Below are 24,236 nucleotides of genomic sequence, written 5' to 3'. Positions count from 1 at the left end.
GGGTCCAGAGATGGGTGAGGGTATTTCCGGGGGGTGGAGGCAGAGGTGACGGGCCCTCTGAGAAATGCAGGAGTGGGAACCTTCAACAGGAGCATCTCACCATGGCAGGTGCAGGAAGTGAGACCTTGGCCAGACTCCCGGGCAGAAGGTGGGGCACAGGCCCAGTAGGGCAGGCGTACAGGGCACAAAGGGTAGATAGATCTTCCATGATCAAATCCCTAATCTGGGGGGCTCATGGCCAGAACCTGCAAGTCCTCCTTCCACACCCCAAGCCCCCAGGCTGGCCAGCTGGGCATCCAGTTACCTGCTTGAGGAAGCTGAGGGTCTGCTGGGCGGCCGTGGTGGCCAGGATGGTGTGGCTGCTCCCGGGGCTGGGCCGCAGGGAGAGGGCGAGGCTGGCCACCACCTGGGCCTGCAGCTGTGTGATGCTGACCTTCTCCTCTGTCACTGTCAGCAGCGTCTCCCCAAGCACGGACTCCGTCAGGGGGGAAACCACCTGAGGCAGGGTGGGGCGGGGATGGGTGAGAGCCAGGAGAGAAGGACACCCCGCCCCTCTCCAAATCCCCAACCAGGGAGGAATCTGAGTGCTGCTGGAAGGGAAGCCCAGGGGGTGGGGCAGATTGGGAGGCAGACTCCTGAGCTCTGCCTTAGGTCTGCAACCGGGAACCAGGGTCCAGAGGCCAAGCAATGGTCAAGGGCTCACAGGAGCCAGGTAGGAACACAGATGAGTGAGGTGGGTTGATTTTAAAGAAAACAACAGCCCTCCCGTAGAGTGATAAGTCACAATTGATGGTCAGCCTCAATGTCGGGGAGACAAAAGGGAGTGGTGGGTACTGGGGCAAATGGGAGAACTTGTGCTCATGTAAAAAAGGCAGCAGTACTGACTCCAGCTGATGATTGCCAGGCGGGAATGCAGACCCTGTGCTGCCAGATTCATATTTTCTAAAACCAGAAATTTACATTTTTTTAAAAATGAGAAACCTCCCCATTTTTAAATGGTTGGGTCAATCGTTTTACAAACAAAATATGTCTGCAGGCAGATTTCAGCCCATGGGTCACTATTTATAGTCTCTGAGATGGATGATATCTACCCAGGCACCCAGCTGTCAAGGAGGAAGGTCAAAGTTGAGTCCCTCAATCTCCAAAATTCCCTCTTCTGGCCTCTACGCTGGCTGGGCCCTCCCACCTCCTCCCCTCCTCAGCCACATCTCTCAGTGACCACACTGAGCCATGCAAGGTTCACAGAGGCTGATGAGGCTCGAGGCTTGGAGAGAGAAGCTTCGCCAAGGTTCCTGACCTTCGATGGTAGAATTTCAAGCAGAAGGGCAGGTGGGGGAAGAAAGTGTGTTTGCGGGGGCCCGTCTGGGGTTGCTCCCCGAGGCCGAGGCGCTGGAAATCCTGTCTTAGGAGCGTCTGTGTCAAGGCTCCCGGCACGCCCGCCCTGTGCTTACCTTGAAGGGGGTGGTGCCTGGCTCCAGCCCGGCCAGCGTGCTGCTGTCTACCATGCGTGCTACTCGGGGGTCACCCACCCGCATGAAGTCGCTGACCAGGTCGGTGACCTCCACCAGCCAGTCTGAGCCCAGCATGGTGACCACCTGGTCGGTGCCCTCCGCCGACGTCGTGTGGAACTGGGTGAAAACCTGCAGGGTGGCGTGCTGGTACTGCAGGGTGCAGCCACGGCTCGCGCTCTGCCTTCGCTCCTCCTCCTCCTCGTCCGCGTCCTCGCTCTCCCGGGCTGATCTGGGTGGGGGAGGCCAGGAGTCAGGGCTCCCCTCCCCGGCTCTGACCTGCACGAGTCCCTCCCTCCCTCTTGCCCCGCCAGCCCCTCCCCGGCTCCCGCTCCCATGGGTGGAAGGCTTTCCCTGGCCCACCCCTTCTGTCTCTGACAAGCTTGGAGCCCGAAGTCCCAGGTGTTCCTCTCCTAGAAAGGTACCTTCTTGACTCCCCACCCCACCTCGTGTCCCCTGCCTGGCTGCGCCCACACCTGTGAATAGCTGGCATCAAATCTTAGCAAACACTGGCTCTTTCTCAGCACTAAGCACTTGCTGGGCCCTGGGCTCAGCTCTAACTTGGATCAAAGGTGATCCTTGCTCAAGTGCCAGGAGGCCTAGCTGCGTCGTCGTGTCCTACAGCTGTGTGGCAGACGGAACTTGGATACTCAGCTGATGAGATTGCCAAGCAGAGTGTGGGAGGTGTGTCCTGGCTTCCTCTGGCTGCTCAGAGTAAAATGCAAGAGGAGACAGATAAATGGAGGGAGGAACTGGCAGGCAAAATGGAACCAGGACTTGACAGTTTGGGGAATTCTCAGCCTGTCCAGATTGCCAAAAATGAGAAAATCAGGAGATTCACCCAGGAGAGCGGGCTGTGGAGAGAGAGAAGGGTGTGGCCAGTGATTGGCTAGTGCTTCAGAAGGATTAAACCATCAGAATATTCATTCACATAGAGGGCTCTTTTACCCGTGTTAACTAATTTAGTCCTCACAGCAATCTGCTGAGCTAAGTGTTAACGTGCCCATTTTAGAGATGAGGAAACGGAGGCACAGTAGCCTAAGGTTACCCAGCTAGCAAACAGCAGTCAGGATTTCACCCCAAGCCATCTGGCTTCAGAGTTCACTATGTCCTTCACTACTCAAACCTCACTGGGAGCTGGCCTGAAATGCAGACTCACAGGCCCCATCCCAGTTTCACGGAATCAGAATCTGCATTTTAACACCATCTTTGGGCAAGTCGTGTGCAAGTTCAAGAGGCCCTGGTCTATGCGGGCTTGCTTTTCCAAATCTCCGCAGAACTGAACTGATCCCAACTCTCACTAGGCTGCCTGCTTCTCTCTCCAGCTCCGCCCCCCCTGCTCGTAGCTGCCTGTCACTCTGCCGCTCTTCTCTTCCCTGCTGGCTTCTCTCTCCAGCAGTGATGAGTGGGTGAGCGGGGTGTGCTGAGTACACATGGACCTGCCCCACAGATGGGCACCCAGGTGTGTGAGCCTGTATCCCAGCGAGGGAGCCCAGGGGGGGTCACCGTGTGCCTGGCTGATGTACTCATAAGTGTGCCCCTGGTGTGCCCAGGCTGGGGCACGCATGTACAGGTGTGTGAGCACCTGTGTGGGTGCTTCTGCTCCATTTTGTCTGCTGCTTGACTGCTCTTACCCTGTCTCCCTAGCCAACTCCTTTCCACTCATCCTTTAAGACTTAGCTCCTGAGTCACCTCTTCCAGGAAGCCTGCTTTGACTTCTTCTGGAGGAAGAGGTGGTTCTTTCCTTTGTGCCACTTGCTTCCCTGTACTCAGGGCTTCCTTCATCCACCACGCTCCATGGTATATATAAGACGGCTTCCTGATGGACCCAGAGCTCAGCTGGGTCAGGCTCTGGCCACATTTAACTGCTCCCCTCTCTGCCCCCATCCGTGCCTGGCACACAGTAGCTGCTCAATAAGTTTGTTGATTGCATAACCGACCTGCAGACTGTGTACACCTAGGGCCTTACACACACATGTAGATCAGACGTTGTGCCAGGGCTGTGTCACCCATGAGTATCCCCAGCATCCGCCATGTTTGGAGGGGCCGTACCTCCGGTCAGGAAGGATAGGTACCCTCCAGCCCTTCACTTGGCTGAGGCGGGCATCTGAGAGCTCAATGTGCAGGGGCAGCTTGGGTACCCAGACTGTCATTTCCAGGGGGGCATTGAGGACGTCGTAGCGGAAGGTGACCCTGGCGTTCATGGAACCGCGAGACTCCTTCCCGCTAACAAACACGTAGTCACAGCTGCTGGATACCTGGGGAGGGGGAGAGAGGTTGGTTGGCCTGTCTTGCCCTACAGGTCATCCTGTGGGGCAGTGTGAGGACTTCATTCTGACAAGGAAGGCCAGAAGTCCACTGGACAGAGAAAGTGCCAGTCACAGGGGGCTGAAGGGGAGGGGCTGGGTGGGAGAAGACCCCTAATTTAATTCCTCTGGGAGGTGTCAGCTTCCACTCCATTGCTCCAGAGATCACCTCTTAGTGGCTACCTTGGGAGGATTTTGCTCCCTGGCAAGGAGCCAGTGTGCCAATATTTTTGTAAGGGGCTGCTTTTGATGTGCCAGGCCACACCTTGGGGGAGTCTTCAGGCTGAGGGTCCCCAGCGCTGGCTTCCCTCCCCAGCATGACCGCCTGGGCTCTGGAGCATGTGTCTGATGGGTGGAGTCCTCCACAGTACACAGGGGTAGCCTGTCCTGAGCAGGACACTGGGGTGTGACTGGACGGGGAGGAGGTCAAGGTGGAGGGGGTGGGGAGAAGGGGCAAGCCCACAGCTCCTCCAAGGTGCCTCTGGCCCAGTGGTCCCAGGCAGATGGGCAGCTGGTTAATCTCCGGGAGGGGGCTGCTCTAGCCAGGGGTGGAACTGAGGGAAAGGGAGAGGAAATTTCAGGACCAGAGAACCCCAAGCACAGACAGGTGGACAACTGCCACCCACAGGTGCAGCTTTTGCAAATGCATGCCCACCTGGACACCACCTTGCATTCTTCACGGTTCCCCGGATGAGCATATGCTCACTGAACATATCTTGGTGGATAGCTGTGCCCACTCACAGAGATGTCCCTGCTAGTACTTCAGGGCAGATGCAACGGCTGTCGGTGTAAGTGCCCACGTACGCACCTGGCATACCTGGAGTGAATCCTGTGTGCAATGCATTTAGGTGCTCCTACTGGGACATGCCCCAGGGTGCACATCCTTGAGTTTGGAGGAGGGTCTATCAGGCAGTCTATGGGCTGATGACAACCTGAAGGCTCTCGTGGGGGTGGGGAGGGGCTGGGACTGTGGTTCATCTGTGCAGATGAGCCCCTGACGGTCCCAAACTCCTTCGAGCTCTCTTAGTCATCTCAGGGGGTGGGTGGAGAGGAGTGGGACAGTGGTTCTGCTAGAAATGTTCATTTCCCTGTTCGGAAGGCAGAGGATTCCAGCTGAAGGCTGGCAAATCCCATTTAGAAGGTTGGCAAACTCCCGAAAGAACCTGAGTGTATTTCGGTGAGAACGGAAACAAATTCCGTTTCGAATCTTTGCTAATTCCCTTTGGTATCTAAGCCACGGTGACTGCTCTGGTCCGCTCTGGGGTGGGGGTGTGGGAGTCTGGGTGGTAGAGGAAGGTGCTGGGTGAGGGCTCTTGGGAGCAGGCCCATTTCTCCCCGTCCCAGCCTGCCAGCAGTGGCAAGCCCCATGGGCCTGGCGAGGCTTCCAGTCCTCAGGAGGCCGTGGGTGTGTGGTACCAAGCCGTCTGCTCTGGCTCACTTGGGGGACATTCCTCCTGGATGGGGGGATGGAGGAGGTGAGCCTCGGGCTCCAGAGACCAGGAGGGATCCAGGGGAGAGAGAGAGAGAGAGAGAGCACACACTCCCAGAGAGGGAGAAGGACACCCACATCCCCACTCCCCCTGCTGAAGGATTTACAGGAACAGGAAACAGATTCTGTTGCCCAATCATTTGATTTTGGCACCAGCTGGAGGCTGGCACAGCACACAGCTCACCCATCTCAGAGGGACCAGGGCTGGATGCCCTCCTGCATCACTGCCCACCACACTGCCTCCTCCCCGCATCTCACCTCTGACCACTGTCCAAAGCCAGAGGAAATCTGGAGGCCCTCCTGGGGAGGTAGCAAACTGGGCCAATCAAGTCAGATCAACGTCCTGTTTGCTGGGCTGTGGAGGACCCACTGCCCAGAGGGGGCCTCTGGGGAGGAGCTCAGGGCAAGGCCTTTGGGAGGTGGAGGGCTGGGGTGGGTGCTCCTGGAGTAGGTCCTTTTACACAACCTTCACTCCTGGCCTAACTCATGAGCTTCTGGAGGCTTCCTCCCTGGGCTGGATCTCCTCCACCTGGTCACCAGCACCCAGGTTCAGGGCATGTCTCTGAGACCCCCCCAGGACCCCCTCCCCTATTGCTTTGCCTGGTGTCTGCCACACAGCAAGGGCTCAGTATGACTTGGGGATTGAATTCAAGTTGTCAATGCTGCTTTCTCCCTTCAGCCTGCCAGAAGGTCTCTTCCACATTTCTGCAGGAAGCCCTCCAGGACCTCCCCTTGCTCAGGCTGGACATGGGATGCTCTTCCCCTCACCCCCTGCCACTTCCCCTCCTCCTGCCTACCAAGGGGACCTGCCTGGGATGTGAATTCCCCTCTGGTTTGGGGTCCCACTCCCCTGGAAGGCCCGAGGCCTTCTTCCCAGGCTCCCCCACCTCCAGGAAGCTCACCTTGATGATGTCCTCATTGTCAGATTCGCATTCCACCAGGGCAGAGACATCTAGGACAAGGCCGGTCACCTCGATGGCGATGACCTTGACAGGGATGGCCACCGTCCGGCCAGTCAGGATGGCTGTGTTGATGATCTCTGTGTCCTGCAGGGAAGAGAGGAGGGCGGGGCTCTACTGAGCTGCTTGACGTCCCCTGCTCTCCCAGGACCACCAGCCAAGCCCCGGCAGCCCCCAGCTGTCCCCACTCCTCAGATGCGTATCCTTCCCGTGGGGACGTGGGCAGACAGATGCATCTACCTGGTCTCACGTGCCTTCTCAGACACTCTGCTCACTTGGACTCCCATGGTAGCCTTCAGGGTCTACCCCACTCTGCTGCTAGAAAACAATGCTTCCCCAATCCTCCACCATCCCCTCTCAACATCTTCCATGCTCCTCCGGACTCAGGGTAACATCCAGCACATTTGCCTGGCTATTCCATGTGCCCCTGGGCTGGTCCCAGACAATCATTCCACGGCACTCTTCCTAAACCCATAGCTCGTTTGAACAAACTATTCCCATTCCCATCACCACACCTTTGCCCAGGAGATCCTCTGCCTAAAGCACCTTCCTCATCTTCTCTGACTACTGTATGATCCCCTCCTCCATGGGACCTTCAAGGCTCCACTGCATGGTCACCTCATCCAGGAAGCCCCCCCCCACCCAAGTGGCCCCTCCACGGTGACTTCTCCCACCTCCGTGCCCCTCAGCAGCCGCCGTCCCACTCCAGCACCAGGTGCAGAGCTCACCTGCCTCCTGTGTGCACTCACCATGGCCAGGGGCAGGATGGCCTGCACATCCCGCTGGATGACCGTCAGCTCGGTGACAGCCCTCTCCAGGTCAGGCAGGGCACCGTGGCCGCGGTAGTCGATGTGCCACATGATCCTCCGCTTGACTGACTGGCTGGTGAAGTTCTCCATCTCAAAGTCCAGCTGCAGGATCTCCAGGGGCCCCTGGTCCTCCCTGCGCGGTGGGGGAAGGAAGGAAAGCCCAGGAGGAAGGGCTGGGAGCAGCTCAGGAGCTCCGAAACCCTCGCTGAGGACCCTAGCCCTCCTCAGTGGCCTTTCCCCGCGGCCCTCTGAGCCCTCCCCAGCCTGGCCTCCAGGGTCCCCAGAAAGTACGCCCCGGCCCTTCCGCCGGCCTGGCCTCCTCCGTCAAGAATTCCCCCACCCCTCCCCGGTGCTGTCCTGCAAAGAGGTGGGCAGAGGAGCCACCCTGGCTCACCAGAGGGGCAGCGGTGTGCCCTGGGCCCAGGACACATCCACGGTGGCTGTTGAATGCTTTGCCCCAGTCAGCAGCTCCGAGGTCACGTGCCACTGGCCACTCCGTGACTTGGTTCCTAGAAGGGTCACGCCCTTCTTGGCCTTCACTCTGGGACAAAGCAGGAAGAAGAAGAGGGAGGAGGTCAGCTTGGGGTCCAAGGGCTGCCCACGTGCCCACCATCCTTAGGCTGGGGCTGGGAGAAGGCGCGCAGGTGAGGAAGTTACCCTGAGTTCTAGACTCAAAGCCTGAAACGAATTTGGGGGATCTGGTATCATGTAGCTTCAACCTCTGGCCCTAGTGGAAGCTGTAGTCCCTTCTATTATATCTCTGCCAGGTCTTTACCTCACCTCTACTTGCATACCTTAGTGACAGGGGACTCACTACTTCTGCACACATCCCATTACATCTTTAGAAAGTCCCTAAAAGGAGAAACTTCTTCCCTGTATGTAGCTGAAATAGAACAGCCGTGGGTTCTGTTGGGGGAAGGGAGGACAACTCTCTTCCACCTGGGGAGGTGAGCAGGTGTCCTCTGAGTCTTCTTTTCTCCAGGCCTAAAATCTTCAGTTCCTCCGATTGTTGATCTTTTGCCATAGTTTCAAGTCGCCCATATCCTAGTCACCCTCCTCTGGACATTCTGAATACATAAGGTGTAGTGTCTTATACTAAATACAACACTTTAGCTCTAATTAACACTAACTAAAGCAGAATGATTATCACCTCCCGAATTCTACTTACTTTACTCCTTTTAACTCATATTCACATTCAGGTATTAATCGCTGAATTAGGTATGACTCTCTCCAGGAATACTTGAACTTTAAGGTAGTACATTCAGGACAGAAGGCAATACTTAAAGAAGTTGGAGGTTAATGGTGCTATTTCAGGTCCCATGTATAGTGCTTGGGTTGGTGGGGCCTTTCTTATATCCTCAGAATCACCCAACATGGCTCAAACCGTGGGTTGCTACTGTGAGACATCATTATATTTTGTGGGGATGTGATATGACTGAAGGCATTTCTGAATTTGTGAACTTATTCCTTCACAAAGAAAGAGCTAGGACTCCTGAAAAGATTTCTCCCCACTCCAGGATTAGACAAATGTCCTGACGGACACTCTCCTGTTCATCTGTTTTTTTTTTTTTTTCAGTACGCGGGCCTCTCACTGTTGTGGCCTCTCCCGTTGCGGAGCACAGGCTCCGACGCGCAGGCCCAGCGGCCATGGCTCACGGGCCCAGCCTCTCCGCGGCATGTGGGATCTTCCCGGACCGGGGCACGAACCCGTGTCCCCTGCATTGGCAGGCGGATTCTCAACCACTGTGCCACCAGGGAAGCCCTCCTGTTCATCTTTTGGCTCCCAGGCAAGGGGCTGCTCTCTGATCTCCATCTCTCCTCTTAGGCCTCAGTCTCCTCATCTGTAAACTAGGAGCGTTGCACCTGCTAATGTCTAAGGGCCCTTCCAGCCCCGATTCTATCATTCTGGATATCCGTGCTTGTGAAAATGGATGTTTCCTCTTCACCATGACACCACTTCTGTGAGGTAGGGAGGACAGGGCAGACATTTTCGTGGCCATCAGGCGGAGAACACCGAGGCTCAGATAAGTGAGCTGTCTTCCTGAAGCTGCTCAAGTGATAACTGGAAGAGCTGGGATTAGGATGCTGGATGGGCAGGTCTGGGCGAGCCCTCTACAAGGGGTCAGGTGTGCGTCTGACCTTGGAAGGGAAGCCAGACCCCCGCCCATACCCCCCTACCTGAGAGTGAAGTGCTCCACGCTGGGGCTGGAGGGAGAGGAGGAGTTGGGGGCCAGGTAGAGGAGGACGCTGAGCACGTCCCCGGGCTTGAGGGGCCGGTCGGGCAGGCGGATCATCAGGTTGCTGTCCAGCCTGTGCTCCTGCAGGGCCCTTCTGGGGGGCGGGCGGAACAGGCTGATGCTCCCGATGCGCAGCAGGGGGTGCTGGGTCGGGCTCTCGGCCCGGGCCCCGCCCCCGGGCCCGGCACCCCGCCGCGTGCCTCCACAGCCTCCCGACGCATCCGGGGCATGGAGAGTGTAGTAGAGCTCGGCTTGCTGACTCTCCCCTGTCGCCTCGGGCTCCAGCCCATCTGGAGACTTGCGGCGGGCAGTGGGTGGTGCGGCCGGGGCCGGGGGCCCGAACCAAGCCAGGGGCAGCTCGGCCCGCACGAGACAGGTGGCCAGACCCCCGCTGAGGCGGCAGGAGCTCTTGACCTCCCGGGCATCTCGGAAGACGTGCAGGCGGACGCAGGGCAGCCGCTCGGTGACGCCGAAGTCATCCCAGTCCCGGCCGGCCACGTAGAACAGCACCTGGGCCACGGGCTGCGAGGCAGGCACGCGGGGGTGGACGATGAAGGCTCGCACCTTCCAGCTGACCGTCAGGCACTCGGGGATGTCCAGGGTGCTGGACGGCTGCAGGAGCTCCCGGGCCACCACCTGGCTGGTGCTGAAGGGTCCCAGGGAGACATTGAGGACGGGCAGCTCCTTGGTCTGGAACACCACGAAGGGCTCGGAGCGCTGCAGGGAGCCGTTGGTGACCGTGGGAGGCGTGCGCCGTGCCTCCCGCAGGAAGAAGGCCAGCCGCGTGTGTGACAGGCGGTAGCTGACCGGCAGCACCGGGCTGGCCTGAGGCCCCGGAGGGCTGGGGCTGGCCGGGTGGGAGCGGCCAGAGGCTGGGGACAGACAGAAGAAAGATCCCAGAGTGGTCAGGAGAGGCTGTGCTGGGACTCCAGGGCACCCCAGCCTCCCACCCTTACGGAGGGCCATCCGCTCCCAGCCGAGCCCAGCTCAGCCCGGCTTTCCATCCTCCAGGCTCCAAGCCGGGCTCCAGCTTTGCTGGTGTGTTAATTGCCCTCTTGCTGCCGATTCATTTCTTTATCTGCGATGCAGGGGTAAAGCTAATGCCGGTACAAAGAGTCGTGAAGCTTTAAGGAGGTTTTATCCTCTGGCATCTTCATTTGTAAAATGGGTATAAAAATTGTTTCTGCCTCAAAGAGCTATTGTGGGGACTTACCAAAGTCACGTGCGTAGAGGGCTAAGAGCAAGTGTGATGCCGAGGCGGTAAGTCTTCACTGTTACCATTATTAAAGGTACAGTACAGATGTATTTAACGATTTAACATTGTTTATTAAAAGTAAACTATTATTCATGCGTTATTATGACAGGCAGTGGCTTATTTGACCCTCATCAAGCCTTTGAACCAGGTATTATTATGATCTCCATTGATTCACCCAGTTTTCTATCAGTAACTTCTCTTTTGGGAGAGCCTATTCTTACCTCTTACAAATGAAGGTGCCGGATGCTTAAATAACTTACCCAAGTCCCATGAGTGAAAGGGGCCAGCAGCTGGAGTTGAACCTGGGGCCACCTGGCTTTCAAACCCAAGTCACTACTCCTTTACTGCTCCACCTGCCTCAGCTGGTGCAGGGTCCCCAGGGATCCCACATCACCCCCCCCACCCCCTATATGTACTGCCCCACAAACACACACCGGGAAGTTGATCCTCATCCCCCAAACCCAAACGTGGGCCTTGGGGTCTCGGGCTTGACTTCTCCCTTCTCTCGGCCACTCACCCCATCCTCACAGGATTCCGCCAAGCTGTAGCAAGTCTACCTCTTGGCTCTCTGGTCTGTCCCCGGCTGCCCCTGACCTCCATCCCCAGGCCCCTGCTCCAGCTTTGGCTTCATTCCTGTCACTATGACAACATAACATAGTCTAAGTGGGTCTCACCTCTCCCCAGCTCTTCCCTTCCCTGGCATACCCTTCCCCCCTATAGCAGCCAGAGGGATTTGTTTCTCCCAGACATAGATGGGACCTTGTTGGCCCCTTACTCCCAGCTCAACACCTGTTGGACACTGTTAAGGAACAGGAAGGACCAAGATGGGGAGGTCTGAGCTTTGAGAACCAGTTCTGGATCTGCTGCTTAGAAAGCAGTTGGGTTGGCTGCTGTGCCCTGGCCCAGGTCATTACCCCAGATCCCACATGTGTGCCTGCAGCCAGCCTCCCTTCAGGGGGCAGGGACATGCTCTCAGAGACTCCAGTGGACCCCTGAGCCATGTTTCTCACCTTTAATGTTGTGTTGTCATTTGTCTTCGAGAATCAAGAAATCGCTCTATAATTTAGGTAACACAATGCAAACGTGTATTTTTAAAGACTCTCCCTTCTGCTTACAGAACTCACCTTGCGCCTGAGCGTGGCATTCAGGGCCCTCTACAATGAGCTCCAGGCTCCCCTTTCCCCAGTATTCCTCTTCCCAGGCTCCTTCTGCCAGCATAACTGGACAACTTCTGGCTTTAGCGCTGGCCGATGCTGCCTTACTGCCCCTTCTATGTTCATGCTGTGCCCTCTGCATTGGATTCTCTCCTATCCTATCTGCACACATCCAAATCCGAATCTTCCTCTAAGGCCCTGCTCAAATGCCACCTCCTCCACGAAGCCCTCCAAGATATGACCTCTACTCCTGGGAATTTCCTCAGAGCTTTGTCCTTCTCTGAGGGAACCTCTCATCCTACCTTGCGTGAGAGTTATCTATGAGGCCTTGCACTGAACAAGTCTTTAACAAATCACAGTTGATCTACACTGAGTGATTCACAGAGACCTCCGTCCCAAGGAGACTCCTAATCAGTGCTATGGTGGTTACTTGCCGCTTATGCATATTATCATGTTACCACCATCAATGAAACCTTGATGGTTCCGCAAATGTTCACACCCAATTCCTCATAAATGCGATGAACTAAAAATTCCCTGCCCTTGAGGCTCTGGTGTCTATGTCTGATGTTTTTAAATTTGTGGTTTAATTTTCTCATTTAACAAATGAGGCAATTGGCTTGGGGCACAACAAAGGCCCTGGGTCAAGTGTCCTAAGAGGAGTGGCACCTGGTCTGTGTGACTCCTTAGGGCCCCGCTTGAGCAGTCCTTAGGACCAGCTGGTCCCTGGTCCTCTAGGCAGCCCACGCTTTAACCATCAGACTGCTCCCTCTGTTCCCAGGAGAACTCTGTTCTCAGGCCACCCTTCACTAGACGTCCTGCAGCCCTGCAAGGTAAGCCAGCTGCCGATGATGGGGTAGAGATGGGCAGCCTGGTCCCAGATGAGAATAGGAGGCCGTTTGGAGAGACGGGAGCCTTTCCTGCTGCTGCATGGAATCCCTGCCCCACGGTTACCACTGGAGTTTCTGGGAAGGTGTCCCTGCTGCCGGGGCGAAGCTGGCCCAGGCACACATGTGGGGTCTGGGGTAATGACCTGGGCCAGAGCACAGCAGCCAACCAACTGCTTTCTAAGCAGCGGGAAGCAGGCAAACGGAGGCTTCAGGACTCAAGTTCAAGGCTTCTCCCTGCCATGCTCATGAGGCAACTTGCTTCCCATTTTGAGCCTCGGTTTCCATCTCTAAAATTGAGGAGGTGATATCAGCCCCCTCACAGGGATGTTGAGAGTAGCTGAAAGACCAAGGGGAGGAGGGGGCACTGCTACAGGTGGTGGGATGTCCAGGACCTGCAGGTACTGAGCTGAGATGAGGAGAGGCCACCGTGCTTGTCCTGCTGGGGTTGGAGAAGGGCACGCTGTCACTGAGCTGTAAGTGCTCAGGCCGGGTGGACAGGGTAGGGATGTGGACGTCAGAACCACCGGCCCTGTCTCGTTTACCATCCCCAGGAGACCCCAGAGGCTGCTAAGTGGCACTTAGTCCCCTTTGGTCCTCTCACCGTCCCAACCTCAGGCAGGGCCAGCCATCTGGACCCCTTGGAGGCACAGTGGGGCGGGGCCACCAGACAGACAGCAGACTCAGAGGGGCACGGAGAAAGGGATTGGAGAAACGTGCTCGCGTGCACCCTTCTGCCCTCAGATTTTTGTTGAATGAATGCAATTCTCTGAATGAGCTGCCCAGCACTCACTGGGATGCCATGGGCTAATGAAAGCGCCCTCCATGGGGCATCCCAGAGGAGACTGGATGGCCAGTCAGGGCAGGGTTGCTGGGCTGGGGGTCTTGATCCCCCTCAGCAACCTTGCAGATAAAGAGACTGAGTTTCTGAAGCAGGAAGCAACTTATATTAAGAGGGCAACTAGCATTTAGAAAAGGGAGCCAGAAAAGATGGTATTCGGGTACTACCATTTTTGTACTGATGTCATCGTGACACACAGCACCGCCCCCCATCACCACCCATGAATCATTCTATCCTCTGGGGCCCTGAGACCCCTCTGTGGGCTGAGCAGGGGCGGGGGTGTTCTTGAGACCCCAGCACTAATCTCAGCTCTATGGCTCAATTACTCTGGAGCCTAAAGGAAGTTGCTTGATGTCTCTGGGCCCCAGTTTTCCCAGGGAGGTAGGGGAGGCCCTGGAAGCCGTCTGGTGTGGTGGGGCTGCCGGGAGGAAGAGGAGACTGGGGGAGTTGCCAGCAGATCAAGTTTTTGGAGACACGATGTGTGAATGTGTGTGCACACGTGCGTGTGCTGAGCTGCACGCTGGCCGACATCTCACAAGGAGCTCTAAGCTCCGGGCATCACGGAGCGTGGAATGGGCTTGGGAAGGAAAAGCTGCTAGAAGGTTCCCTGAAGGAAGACGGATGGGGTAAGGGAGGGTCAACCCAGAGCCGAGCTCGGCCAGTTCCAGAGGTGAAGGAGGAGTGCTCCAGGGGTGCCGCTCGGGTGGACTTGCTGGCTTGGACCCGCCCCGCCTTGGAAACACACAACACAGCTCCCTCCAGTCTGAGGGGGGAGCGCGTGCGCACACACTCACACACTCATGCTCGTACACAGCCTGGCACACACCTGCTCGTCAGGCCCCCCACCAGGAAGCCCGTGACAGGGAGTTCGGAACCCCGGCTGCCCCCGGGCCTCTCACCTGCCCCACTCGGCTCTCTGGACCCCAGGCTCCACCTGCTGACTTCTGTTTCAGCACAGCTCACACTGTGGACCAGACTTAGTACTGCCTTCCTGTCAGCAGCCTCCCCTCTCCTGGGAGCAGTGGTCGGATTCTCCCTCCGTCTAGGTGGCCTTGGGCCGAAGGAAGCATTTGGGTCTGGCTTCCCTGCTCCTGTCTCCCTAGGGAAGGGGCTCTCCATGTCTCATGGTCAGCATGACGTGCCCCCCTTCCAAATTCATACGTCCAAGTCCTAACCCCCAGCACCTCCTAATGTGACTGTGTTTGGAGATGGGGGTCTTTAAAGAGGTAATTAAGTTAAAATGAGGTCATACGGGTGGGTCCTAATCCAATATGACTGGTGTCCTTAAATGAGGAGATTGGGACACAGACACACACAGTGGGGGAGACCATGTGAAGACACAGGGAGAAGGCGGCCGTCTACAAGCCAAGGAGAGAAGCCTCAGAAGGAACCCACCCTGCAGTCACCTTGATCTCAGACTCCCAGCCTCCAGAACTGTGAGAAAAGACATTTCTGTTGTTTTTGTAAAAGTCTCTGGGACTTCGCTATGGCAGCCCGAGCAGGTTAATAATAGATGGGGATGAGCTATTTCTGTCCCTCACAGCCTCAGTTTCCCCAGTAAGATGTGGAGATACCGTAGGGGGGTGGAGGAGGAAGACAGGCTGGGATCATGCAGCTTTTGTAGGCAGGGATAATGATGGAGGCTGAGGCGTTCCCAGCCCCTGCCCTGACTGTGGCTGGCATGTGACCCTTCCTAGCTGAGCAGAGCCAGCTCCTTCCTCCCTCAGCCCTGGAGGGCACATCTGGCTCTTAACAGCTTGGTAACTAAGGATGAGGTGTCTGTGGATGTAAGAGGTCTGAACTCCCATCTCCTCCACCTCCACCCATCCCCTCTCCCACCAGCTCCCCTGGGCCCTGAACCTGCCCACCTCAGGGACCCTTGGGAGCACCGTCCTGGGGCCACTTCAAGACTATGCTCAGCTGAGAGCCAGCAGGCTTCATCCTTCCCTTCTTGTTCCAGAACGAGACTAAGGCATGAAGAGAGGCTTCACTGGAGCTAAAGAAGGGCACTGGACCCACCAGCACCCAAGAGAAGATTTGCCCAGGAGGTGGGGTGTGGGAGTTCCCTCACCCTTCCATGCCCAGCTTAGGCATCACCTCCTCCCTGAAGCCCTCCTGGATACCTCCACTGCCACCACTGCTTTGTTCTGTCCAGCTCTGGCTCTGGCTGATCAGGAGCTTGGCCCTGGTATAAGTGATGCAAGTAATCAATCATCTGTCTCAGCCACTTCTGTGAATTTTTCCTGGGGGCAGGATGCTGGTCCATGGGCCCCTTTGTCTCTCAAGCCACCTCCAATCCAACACCAGAAGGCAGGTACTTGTTTATGTTTTTGTTTTTCCAGCTGGATTGGGATCTGGGCAGGCACTGGGTCTGGACCAGCTTTGCATAGTGCCCGGCGTGGCACATGGTCGGTGCTTAACAAATGTCAATTCTACCCTCTTATAAGGCTGGGGGCACCTGCTCAGGGCCATTGGCTGGAGAGAGGCCCTCCCTTTTCGTCTCAGGCTGGCCCTAGGTGTCTGGGAGTGCAGCAGGGGCCTTTGCCCAGCCCAGATAAGCTTCACACCTTCTCCCCAGGCACAGAGGCCAGCCCCTCTCCCCAAACTATAGAATAGATAAATGAATCTGTGTGAAGGCTAGGGCCAGGCAACCTGGGGGAGGGGGCGCCTCTGGCCACCTCCCTGCATCTAATCAAGATCAGATGCCTCCTGCTTCTATCTCTAATTGTCCCCAAATTAAAACTAATCGCTTGTAAATCAGAAAAAAATAAAAGATTATCATCAGCTTTGGTGAGTTTGAGGCTGAGGGGCACAGCAGGGCATGCCAGCAGGGCCAGAGGACACGGGGCTGTGCTGGGAGAGGGATTGGCCTGCTCACCTGTGTATGTGTGTGTGTGTGTGTGTGTGTGTGTGTGTAAGAGCCACACCCGAGGTCCAGTGCTTGGGGATCCTTCTGCTCTTACTCCTGAACTTGCCTGAATCTAAGAATCAGCCAGAGAAAACAAAAGAGCAATAGCAAACAGATTCTCGGGCTGGATCCAGGCAGACACAATCACAATGTCCGGGGAGAGACCTGGTAATCTGTGTTTATTAAGGATCCCAGGTGTTGATATTATCTTAGGAGTTTGGACCACACAGCGCTAAGCAGGAAGGGCTGGGAGATGCCGAAGGGGTCATGACCTGCATGGCATAACGTGGTGATGCTGACGGTGCAAGATGAAGCCCCCAGAGCCCAGAACAGTGCTGGGCACACACTGGTGCCAGTTCTACAAAGGGATGAATGAACGGGTGAGAGGAGGTGAGAGCCAGGTTTGATGCAGGTGGTGAGGATCCTAGTGAAATCGAGCAGGACCCTGGAGGGCCCTCCGGGGTACAAAAGCCTTTCCCTGTCCCCCATTTCTTGTCTGTAGGAAAAAGGCTTCGGTCTCCTAGGCCTTCCCAGAGTTCCACAGAGCAGGCACAAGCAGTTAGTGATTTGGACAATAGAGTCACAGGGCTCCTAACTCCTCCTGCAGGGGTGTAAATAACAATCTGATGCATACCTTTGAGTTGTTCGACTGAAACTAAGACCCCCACCCAGGTGGAGGGTGGTGCCTACATGCTGACCACAAGCACGTAGACCTCAGAATGGCTGGAACCAGAAGGTTGAGATTCTGGAAATATCACCCTGTTACCTCACCACCAACCAATCAGAAGAAGGTCCACAAGCTGGTCACGCATGCTCTGACCCTCTCCCCTGGCATCATCTTAAAAAACCCTCGCCTGAAAGCCATCGGGGAGTTCAGGTCTTTTGAGTACAAGCCGCTCGTTCTCCTTGCTTGGCTCTTGCAGTAAACCTTTCTCTGCTCCGAACTCCAATGTTTCTGTTTGTTTGGCCTCACTTGGCATCGGGGCACATGGACTTGGGTTTGACAGCACTGGGGGCCATGCGGTCCAGGATCAAGAGGCCAGGGATGGGCTATGCACAGTGACCGCTCCCAACCCAGACCTCCAGGCCCACAGGAGGGGTGTGACCTAGGGAGTACCCTCCCCTGGCCCAGGACAGTGGCAGTGGAGGCAACTCTCCACTGAGGACACTGAAGAGTTAGAATACGGCTCTCACTGGTAGGAGGGATGCTTGTGTTCCAGCCCTGCTCTTCCTTGGCTGATGGGTGGATCGGACCCAGGGCAAGCATGTCATTTCTGCACCCCAAGGCCCTGTTTCTCCATCAGCAAAGTGGGGAATTAGCAACCAATATACCAGTTACTCCGGAACGGGGTGCTGAAGTAGAAAAAAACTATGTCTGGAGAAAGGTTTTAGTTTTTAAATTAGTGATACCTGGTGTTAGTAAGGGTTTTAAGATATGGGGCGATCACATGACCTACTGTCGGAGGGTAACCTGGGCAAGCTTTCTAGAAGGCAATTTCAAAATATGCTTTAAAGGCCTTGAAACCATTCATGCTCCTTGCCCCAATAACTCTGCCTTTGGGAATCTAATAAGCAGAAATCGGCTCAAAGATTTATGTGGAAAGATATTCACCACAATGTTCTCTTTATTAGTAAAAAATTAGGAACAACCTAAATGTCCAAAGGCAGGGTATGGCTAAATAAAAGCAAATGGCTAAGCATGGAGGTTTCCAAAAATTTTTTACTCAGGTTGGAAAATGCTCCCAAAAAATATATATATATATATATTTTTGCGGTACGCGGGCCTCTCACTGTTGTGGCCTCTCCCGTTGCGGAGCACAGGCTCCGGACACGCAGGCTCAGCGGCCATGGCTCACGGGCCCAGCCGCTCCGCGGCATGTGGGATCCTCCCGGACCGGGGCACGAACTCGTGTCCCCTGCATCGGCAGGCGGACTCTCAACCACTGTGCCACCAGGGAAGCCCCCCAAAATAGTTTGAACTAAACAAAGGATGGTGAGAAACTGGCTACATGGCATGATATCAGTTTTTATGTAGACACTGGGAGGAAATACATCAAAATGCTATTGGTGGTTATCTCTGGGGGGGTGAGGATTATGTGTGATTGTTATTTTTTACTTTATGCTTTTATGTATTTCTAGTTGTCTGCAAAGAACACGTATTGCCTGTAAAATTAGAAAGAAAACAATAAATGTCATTAAAAATGAAGGAAAGTGTTTGAAGCTATTCCAAGAATTTAAAAAAAAAAGGAAATTTAAAAAAAAGAAAGAAAGGAAGAAAGAACCCGTGTGGTTTGGGAGCCACACAAATCATATACAAACCTCGGATCTGACACTTCTTAGCTGTGTGACCTTGGGCCAGTTACATAACCCCATCTGAGCCTCTACTTTCACACTTGTAAAATGAGAATAACAGAATCTATTTCATAGAGTTGTCATGACTAAATGAGCAAATTGCTTGGCGTAGTTCCTGGAACAGAGTCAGTGATCAGGGTTCATTCATTCATTCATTCATTCATCACTTATTGGTTATTTAGTGCTGAGAGGAGGGAAGCGCTGACCTGCTTTTCTCCAGCACTTCTTGGTGCATTGTTTAGCTCATGGTAGGTCCCCTGTCAAAGTCTGTTAAGTTAAATAGGACGAGTACAGAGGTGACAGGCACATGAAGCAGAATGTCCCAAGGACCTCGAAAGCAGCGCTGAGGCTGGAAGGAGGGCTAGTTGTTGAGGGCTGTGAAGAACCCAGACCATGAAGCTCTATGTGACCTTGAGCAGCTTCCTCCTCTCTCTGGGCCTCGGTTTCCCCATCTAGGAGAAGAGGCTGGTCCCTGCTCAGCCTGCCATATGTGACTTAGGGCTGGGCAGGGGCCAGGTGTGCAGGGAAGCCTGGTGGGTTCTAAAGCAGGCAGGGGCGGCTGGATAAAGGGGAGGTGACAGCTGGGCCCAGTGGTCCCAGACATGGCCCTCCCCCCGCCCCGCTAGGACAGGGCCTCTACCTACCGTTGAGCAGTTTGGATCTTGCACAAAAATGCTAAAACCCAGCCCCAGATCTGCTCACCAAGCCCGGCACCTCGTGTGGGGCTGCTTCTGTCTTTTTCCAAGCTAACAGAGATGTCGTATAGGCTGGTCCATACTGGCGTGTTCCCACCCAAGGCGGGACTGCGGTAATCCACCCCTTGGAGGAGGAGTCCAGCCGGTACTCCGCCCCTTGGAGGAGGAGTCCAGCCGGTACTCCGCCCCTTGGAGGAGGAGTCCAGCCGGTACTCCGCCCCTTGGAGGAGGTGTCCAGCCGGTACTCCGCCCCTTGGAGGAGGAGTCCAGCCGGTAATCCCCCCCCTTGGAGGAGGAGTCCAGCCGGTACTCCGCCCCTTGGAGGAGGAGTCCAGCCGGTACTCCGCCCCTTGGAGGAGGAGTCCAGCCGGTAATCCCCCCCCTTGGAGGAGGAGTCCAGCCTGTACTCCACCCCTTGGAGGAGGAGTCCAGCTGGTAATCCCCCCCTTGGAGGAGGAATCCAGCCTGTACTCCACCCCTTGGAGGAGGAGTCCAGCCGGTAATCCCCCCCTTGGAGGAGGAGTCCAGCCTGTAACCCACCCCTTGGAGGAGGAGTCCAGCCGGGGAGAGGGTGACTCCCGGACATCCGCCCCCTCCCTGAGCGCCACTGCATCTCCCTCCTCCCCCTGGCTCTGCTCTTTCCCAAAGCAGCTCCGGGCAGGGCTGCATGTCCCCCATCAACCCGGTCCTCTGGCCCCTGTGTCCCCAACACTGAGGGCCGCTGTGTGCCTGCAGCCTGGGCTGGGCTGCGGGCAGCAGGAACTGCAGGGGAGGACATCCAGCCAGTGAATATGTGAGAACTCCCTGCAGCGCGGGGGCGGGGTCAGGGCTGGCCACTGAAGGCTGCAGCCGTCCACAGCCCCCAGTGGCTCCTGCCGTCTCCTAGGAGGCTGTAAATCCTGGGAGGCAGCTTCCCCATACTGTCCCCATGCCCCACCCGGCTGGAGCACAACATTGGAATAAGTAAGCTGGGGGAGGGGCCAGCGGAGGGGTCCCCTTCCCCCACTTGGCCCTAAATTCCCTCCTGCCTGCTCACTGCCAGCAGCACTGGTGATTGGCCAGGTCATTTCCTCCTATCCGCCTGGGAACTCCCCATGTCTTAGCTAAAGGGATGGCAGGGTCCCTACTCCCACATTTTACCGATAAAGAAACTGAGGGTCTGGAAGGCTCCCGTCAGACTGGCTCTGCCAGTTATTAGCTGTGTGACCTTAAGCAAGTGGCTTAGCATCCTTCTACTGGGTTTCCTAAACTGTAAAAGGAGGTGATAGTGGCCCCTCTTTGAGAAGGTTGCTTTAAGAATGAAATGCTCATGTTATAAGATTACCTGCAAGGCACTTCAACCATGCCTGACACCCAGTCAGCCCTCTTTAAAGGTCAGCTGTTGTTTGGGTGTGATTACCACCATCATGAAACAGATCCCCACACAACCTCCTGAGTCATCCCTCTCCTGGCCATTCCTTTTGCTTCCTCAGCCTAAAATCCTTCCCTCCACTGGACCAGATGCTACGGCTCAGCTATGCCCCCTTGTCTTGTCTTGTCTTGGAGAACAAAGGAGGAAATCAGAGAGATGTAGGTGGAGGAAGAGAGGAGGGAAGGAGCAGATACTGGCGGATGCAAGAAGGAACTGAGCTCAGCTGACTTGGGAGCTAGGGATGCTTCCCGGGGTTCAAAGGAGGACCAGGGCACTGGAAGATCAGGCAGCCACGGGTCCCCAAGATGTTACTGCTGGGACAGCCCCGTGTGCTGGAAATGACCACCTAGTCTTGCTCCAGAGCACCTGGAAGGCCCCTGGGGTGGGGGTGGGGGGTTGGGGGAAGGCCTGCTGGGTACCCAGCAAGGTAGATCACAACCCACGGGAACAGGGCTCTCATTTCCCTGGTCATCCCAGGGGCACCTTCTTACCGTTCTGGAGCCTCGCTGCCAGACAGGGAGCCCGAGGAAAGGTCTCCTGGTCTTGAGAGACTGTTTGGGCTGGGGACCACTCCCTCCTCCTCCAGCTTCTGCTCTCGTGGGATCCTGTAAGCTACATGTGACACTGGGGTGCAGAGCCTCGGGGCCCGAGAGAGAGGGTGAGAAAGGGTAGCCCGGGAGGCGGTGATATAGACCTCTTGGGGGCGAGGACCTTGAGATGGACAACTCAGATGGTGTCCCTGGGCTGGAGGAGCCTGAGCTCAGAGGGAGGGCTCCTGACGGGGGCGGAAGCGTGGAGGGGGGCAGGAGAGGAGGGGCATCAGCTCCGGGGACAGAAGCTGTCCCTGCCCCTTCCAAGTGCACAGTGACCCTACCCTTGTAAGTTGTGAGCATGTGTCTGTCTGTTAGTCCGTCTGCATTTGTGATCTCAGGATCAGGACCAGAGGCTCAAACAGGCTCCTGAAGACAAGGAGGCCTTTATTTCCAGGCAAGCATCCCTCACCCCGGGAACATCTCTTTTATAATTTATTTCTGAAAATCTGGAGGGGCCTCATCTTCACCCCTGCCCCAGCAACAACCGGCAAGGCCAGGGCACACCCTTGGCCCCAGACCTCAGTCCGCCCAGCCTAATGGGCCAGATGTGAGGTCCCTTCTGTTATGCAGAAGGCTCAGGGCTCAGGGGGGGAGGGACAGGGTCTGGTTCATCTGCTGCCAGGTCTGCCGGTGGCTATGGGACCAGGGACAGAAGGCAGCTGTGGGAACAGCTCCTTGTCCCTGGTGGACAGATGGCCCTGCTCCCACAGCCCTCTTGGACCCCACCTTCACTCCCACACTCGCCTCTCATGGGGCCTGCTGCAAAGCCACCTGATGTGGTCTTTTGGGGAAGGGTCTTTTTGAGACAAAGGCCTGCCTTTGCCAGTCCAGTCCTCAGGCAAACAAGGGCCAGGGACCTCGGGCAGGGAAGAGGGGTGGACAGCAGCGGGGGATGGGCACCCTCCAAGGGAGTGGGTCTGAGGGAGGTCACCCTGTATAGGAGAACTGGCCCCTCCCCCAAGGACCTGGAAACCCGGGCTTGACCTACTCGGCTGACCTACCTAACCAGACCGCTGGTCAGGCTGCCAGGGAGGGCTTGAGGAGGGCGAGAGAAAGAGCAGAAATAGGCAAGGATGGGGGTGGGAACTGAGAGGTACAGAGGGAAAGGAAACAGGAGGGAAGAGTCGGGGTGGGGAGAGAGAGAGAGAGGAGGTAACCCCAGCCTGGTGGGTGGCGAGTGGGAGGCTGCGGGGGGGCCAGGCCCCCCAGGAACCCCTGTAAATGTGTACAGCCCAGCCTGGGAGCTGAGCGAGCTGCAGCGGGAGCAGCGGGGGAGGGGAGCGCGGGGGAGGGGCTGCTCTCTGAGTTACACTAAATGACTAATGTGCATTATCCTAATTATAGCGGAGCAAGCTGAGCCTTCCCACTGGCACAGCCGCCTGCATCTCCTAATAAACAATTAGCGGCAAACAACAGAAAAAGAAAGTGTGTGTGTGAGAGAGAGAGCGACGGGTGGGGGTGGGTTTTGAGCTGGGCTTTGCGGGGGGGGGGGGGTAGCTGGGGAACCACATCACTCTTCCAGCTCATTCCACCAGGTCAGGGGTCAGGGTTGCAGCAAACAGCAGGGCCCCAGAGGTATAGGGCAGGCCAGCTCATATTTAGAGGCTGCTTATGGGGTGCAGGCACTGGGCTGGATCCCACCTTCCCACCTTCCTCACAATAACCCTCCCAACTAGCATCCTTGTTTTTTTTTTTTTTTTTGCGGTACGCGGGCCTCTCACTGTTGTGGCCTCTCCCTTTGCGGAGCACAGGCTCCGGACGCGCAGGCCCAGCGGCCATGGCTCACAGGCCCAGCCGCTCCGTGGCATGTGGGATCTTCCGGGATCGGGGCACGAACCCGTGTCCTCTGCATCGGCAGGTGGACTCTCAACCACTGTGCCACCAGGGAAGCCCTAGCATCCCTGTTTTTGCCAATGAAGGAACCAAAGCTCAGAGAGGCTAAGGGGCTTGCCCAAGGACACACAGCTGGGGTTAGGCCCCGTCAGCCCTCCTGAGTTCCCTGAGCTCATTTATAAGGAGACTGGAAGCTGGGGACTGACTAGGCAATCAACTAAACTATGCTCCCAGATCAGCACTGGAGGTGGGCATGATTATGAAGGTAAGATTTTCTTGCTGGTCCACAGTGCGTTTTCTGTGAACCATCTCTGATGTTTTGACAACGGTCCAGAGACGGGAGCCTTCTTCCGATGCCCATTTTAACTGAGGCTTAGAGACAGGCAGATATTTGTTTGAGGTCTTGGAGGTGTAGTGGCAGCTTGAGGTTTGGAAGTGACTCCTGATCCTTGGGGTGGGGTGGGGTGGGGCCCCTCAGTCCTGGGCAAACTGGCACAGTTGTTCACCCTAGGATGGAGGCCAACCATCCCTCTCTCTGCCCACAGGGTGCTGATGGGCCCTGAAAGGAAGAACTGAAAGTGTGCAGGGGTGACTCTGAGGCCTGGGCTAGTTTCCCAGGCAGGGGGTGGGGGATGGGAGCCCCTGGAAGATGAGCTCTGCCTGCCCATTGGGGAGAGACTCAGAGGATCAAAATCACAGCCCTGGATTCAAGTTGCTTAATCTTTGAGCCTCGACTTCCTCATCCACAAAATGGGGCTAATGAACACAGGTGTCATGAAGAGTAAACGTGGGGATCCATGCAGAGAGCTTCACACAGACCCTGGCTCACAGGTGCCCCCCGTGTCCCCCGTGGAGCCCTCCCTGATCAGCCCTGTCCTGCCCTGCCCACCCCTCAAAGCCTAGGCCCTGTTGAAACTGGTTTCTCTTGGCATCACATTGATTGTCTAGTTGCTGCTCCGTTGGTATTTCTAACTCACTGCTGGACAGAGGTCTTCGAGACTC

The 24,236-nt window shown here is 56.2% G+C and overlaps 1 protein-coding gene across 1 annotated transcript in view; it reads right to left on the bottom strand.

The window, feature by feature from the left end:
• TMEM132E (transmembrane protein 132E) overlaps nucleotides 1–24,236 on the bottom strand; it is a 51,054-nt gene that overhangs the window by 2,714 nt on the left and 24,104 nt on the right. Inside the window, exons 2-8 of the mRNA XM_060082564.1 lie at nucleotides 9,250–10,180; nucleotides 7,466–7,612; nucleotides 7,012–7,204; nucleotides 6,206–6,349; nucleotides 3,561–3,766; nucleotides 1,452–1,740; nucleotides 305–496 (exon numbers count right to left, since the gene is read on the bottom strand). Of these exons, the coding sequence (XP_059938547.1) occupies nucleotides 305–496; nucleotides 1,452–1,740; nucleotides 3,561–3,766; nucleotides 6,206–6,349; nucleotides 7,012–7,204; nucleotides 7,466–7,612; nucleotides 9,250–10,180 (2,102 nt within the window). The remainder of the gene's footprint in view (nucleotides 1–304; nucleotides 497–1,451; nucleotides 1,741–3,560; nucleotides 3,767–6,205; nucleotides 6,350–7,011; nucleotides 7,205–7,465; nucleotides 7,613–9,249; nucleotides 10,181–24,236) is intronic.

Source organism: Mesoplodon densirostris, chromosome 18 (genome assembly GCF_025265405.1).
Source record: "Mesoplodon densirostris isolate mMesDen1 chromosome 18, mMesDen1 primary haplotype, whole genome shotgun sequence".
Taxonomy (NCBI): domain Eukaryota; kingdom Metazoa; phylum Chordata; class Mammalia; order Artiodactyla; family Ziphiidae; genus Mesoplodon; species Mesoplodon densirostris.
This window is presented reverse-complemented; position numbering and strand designations above follow the sequence as displayed.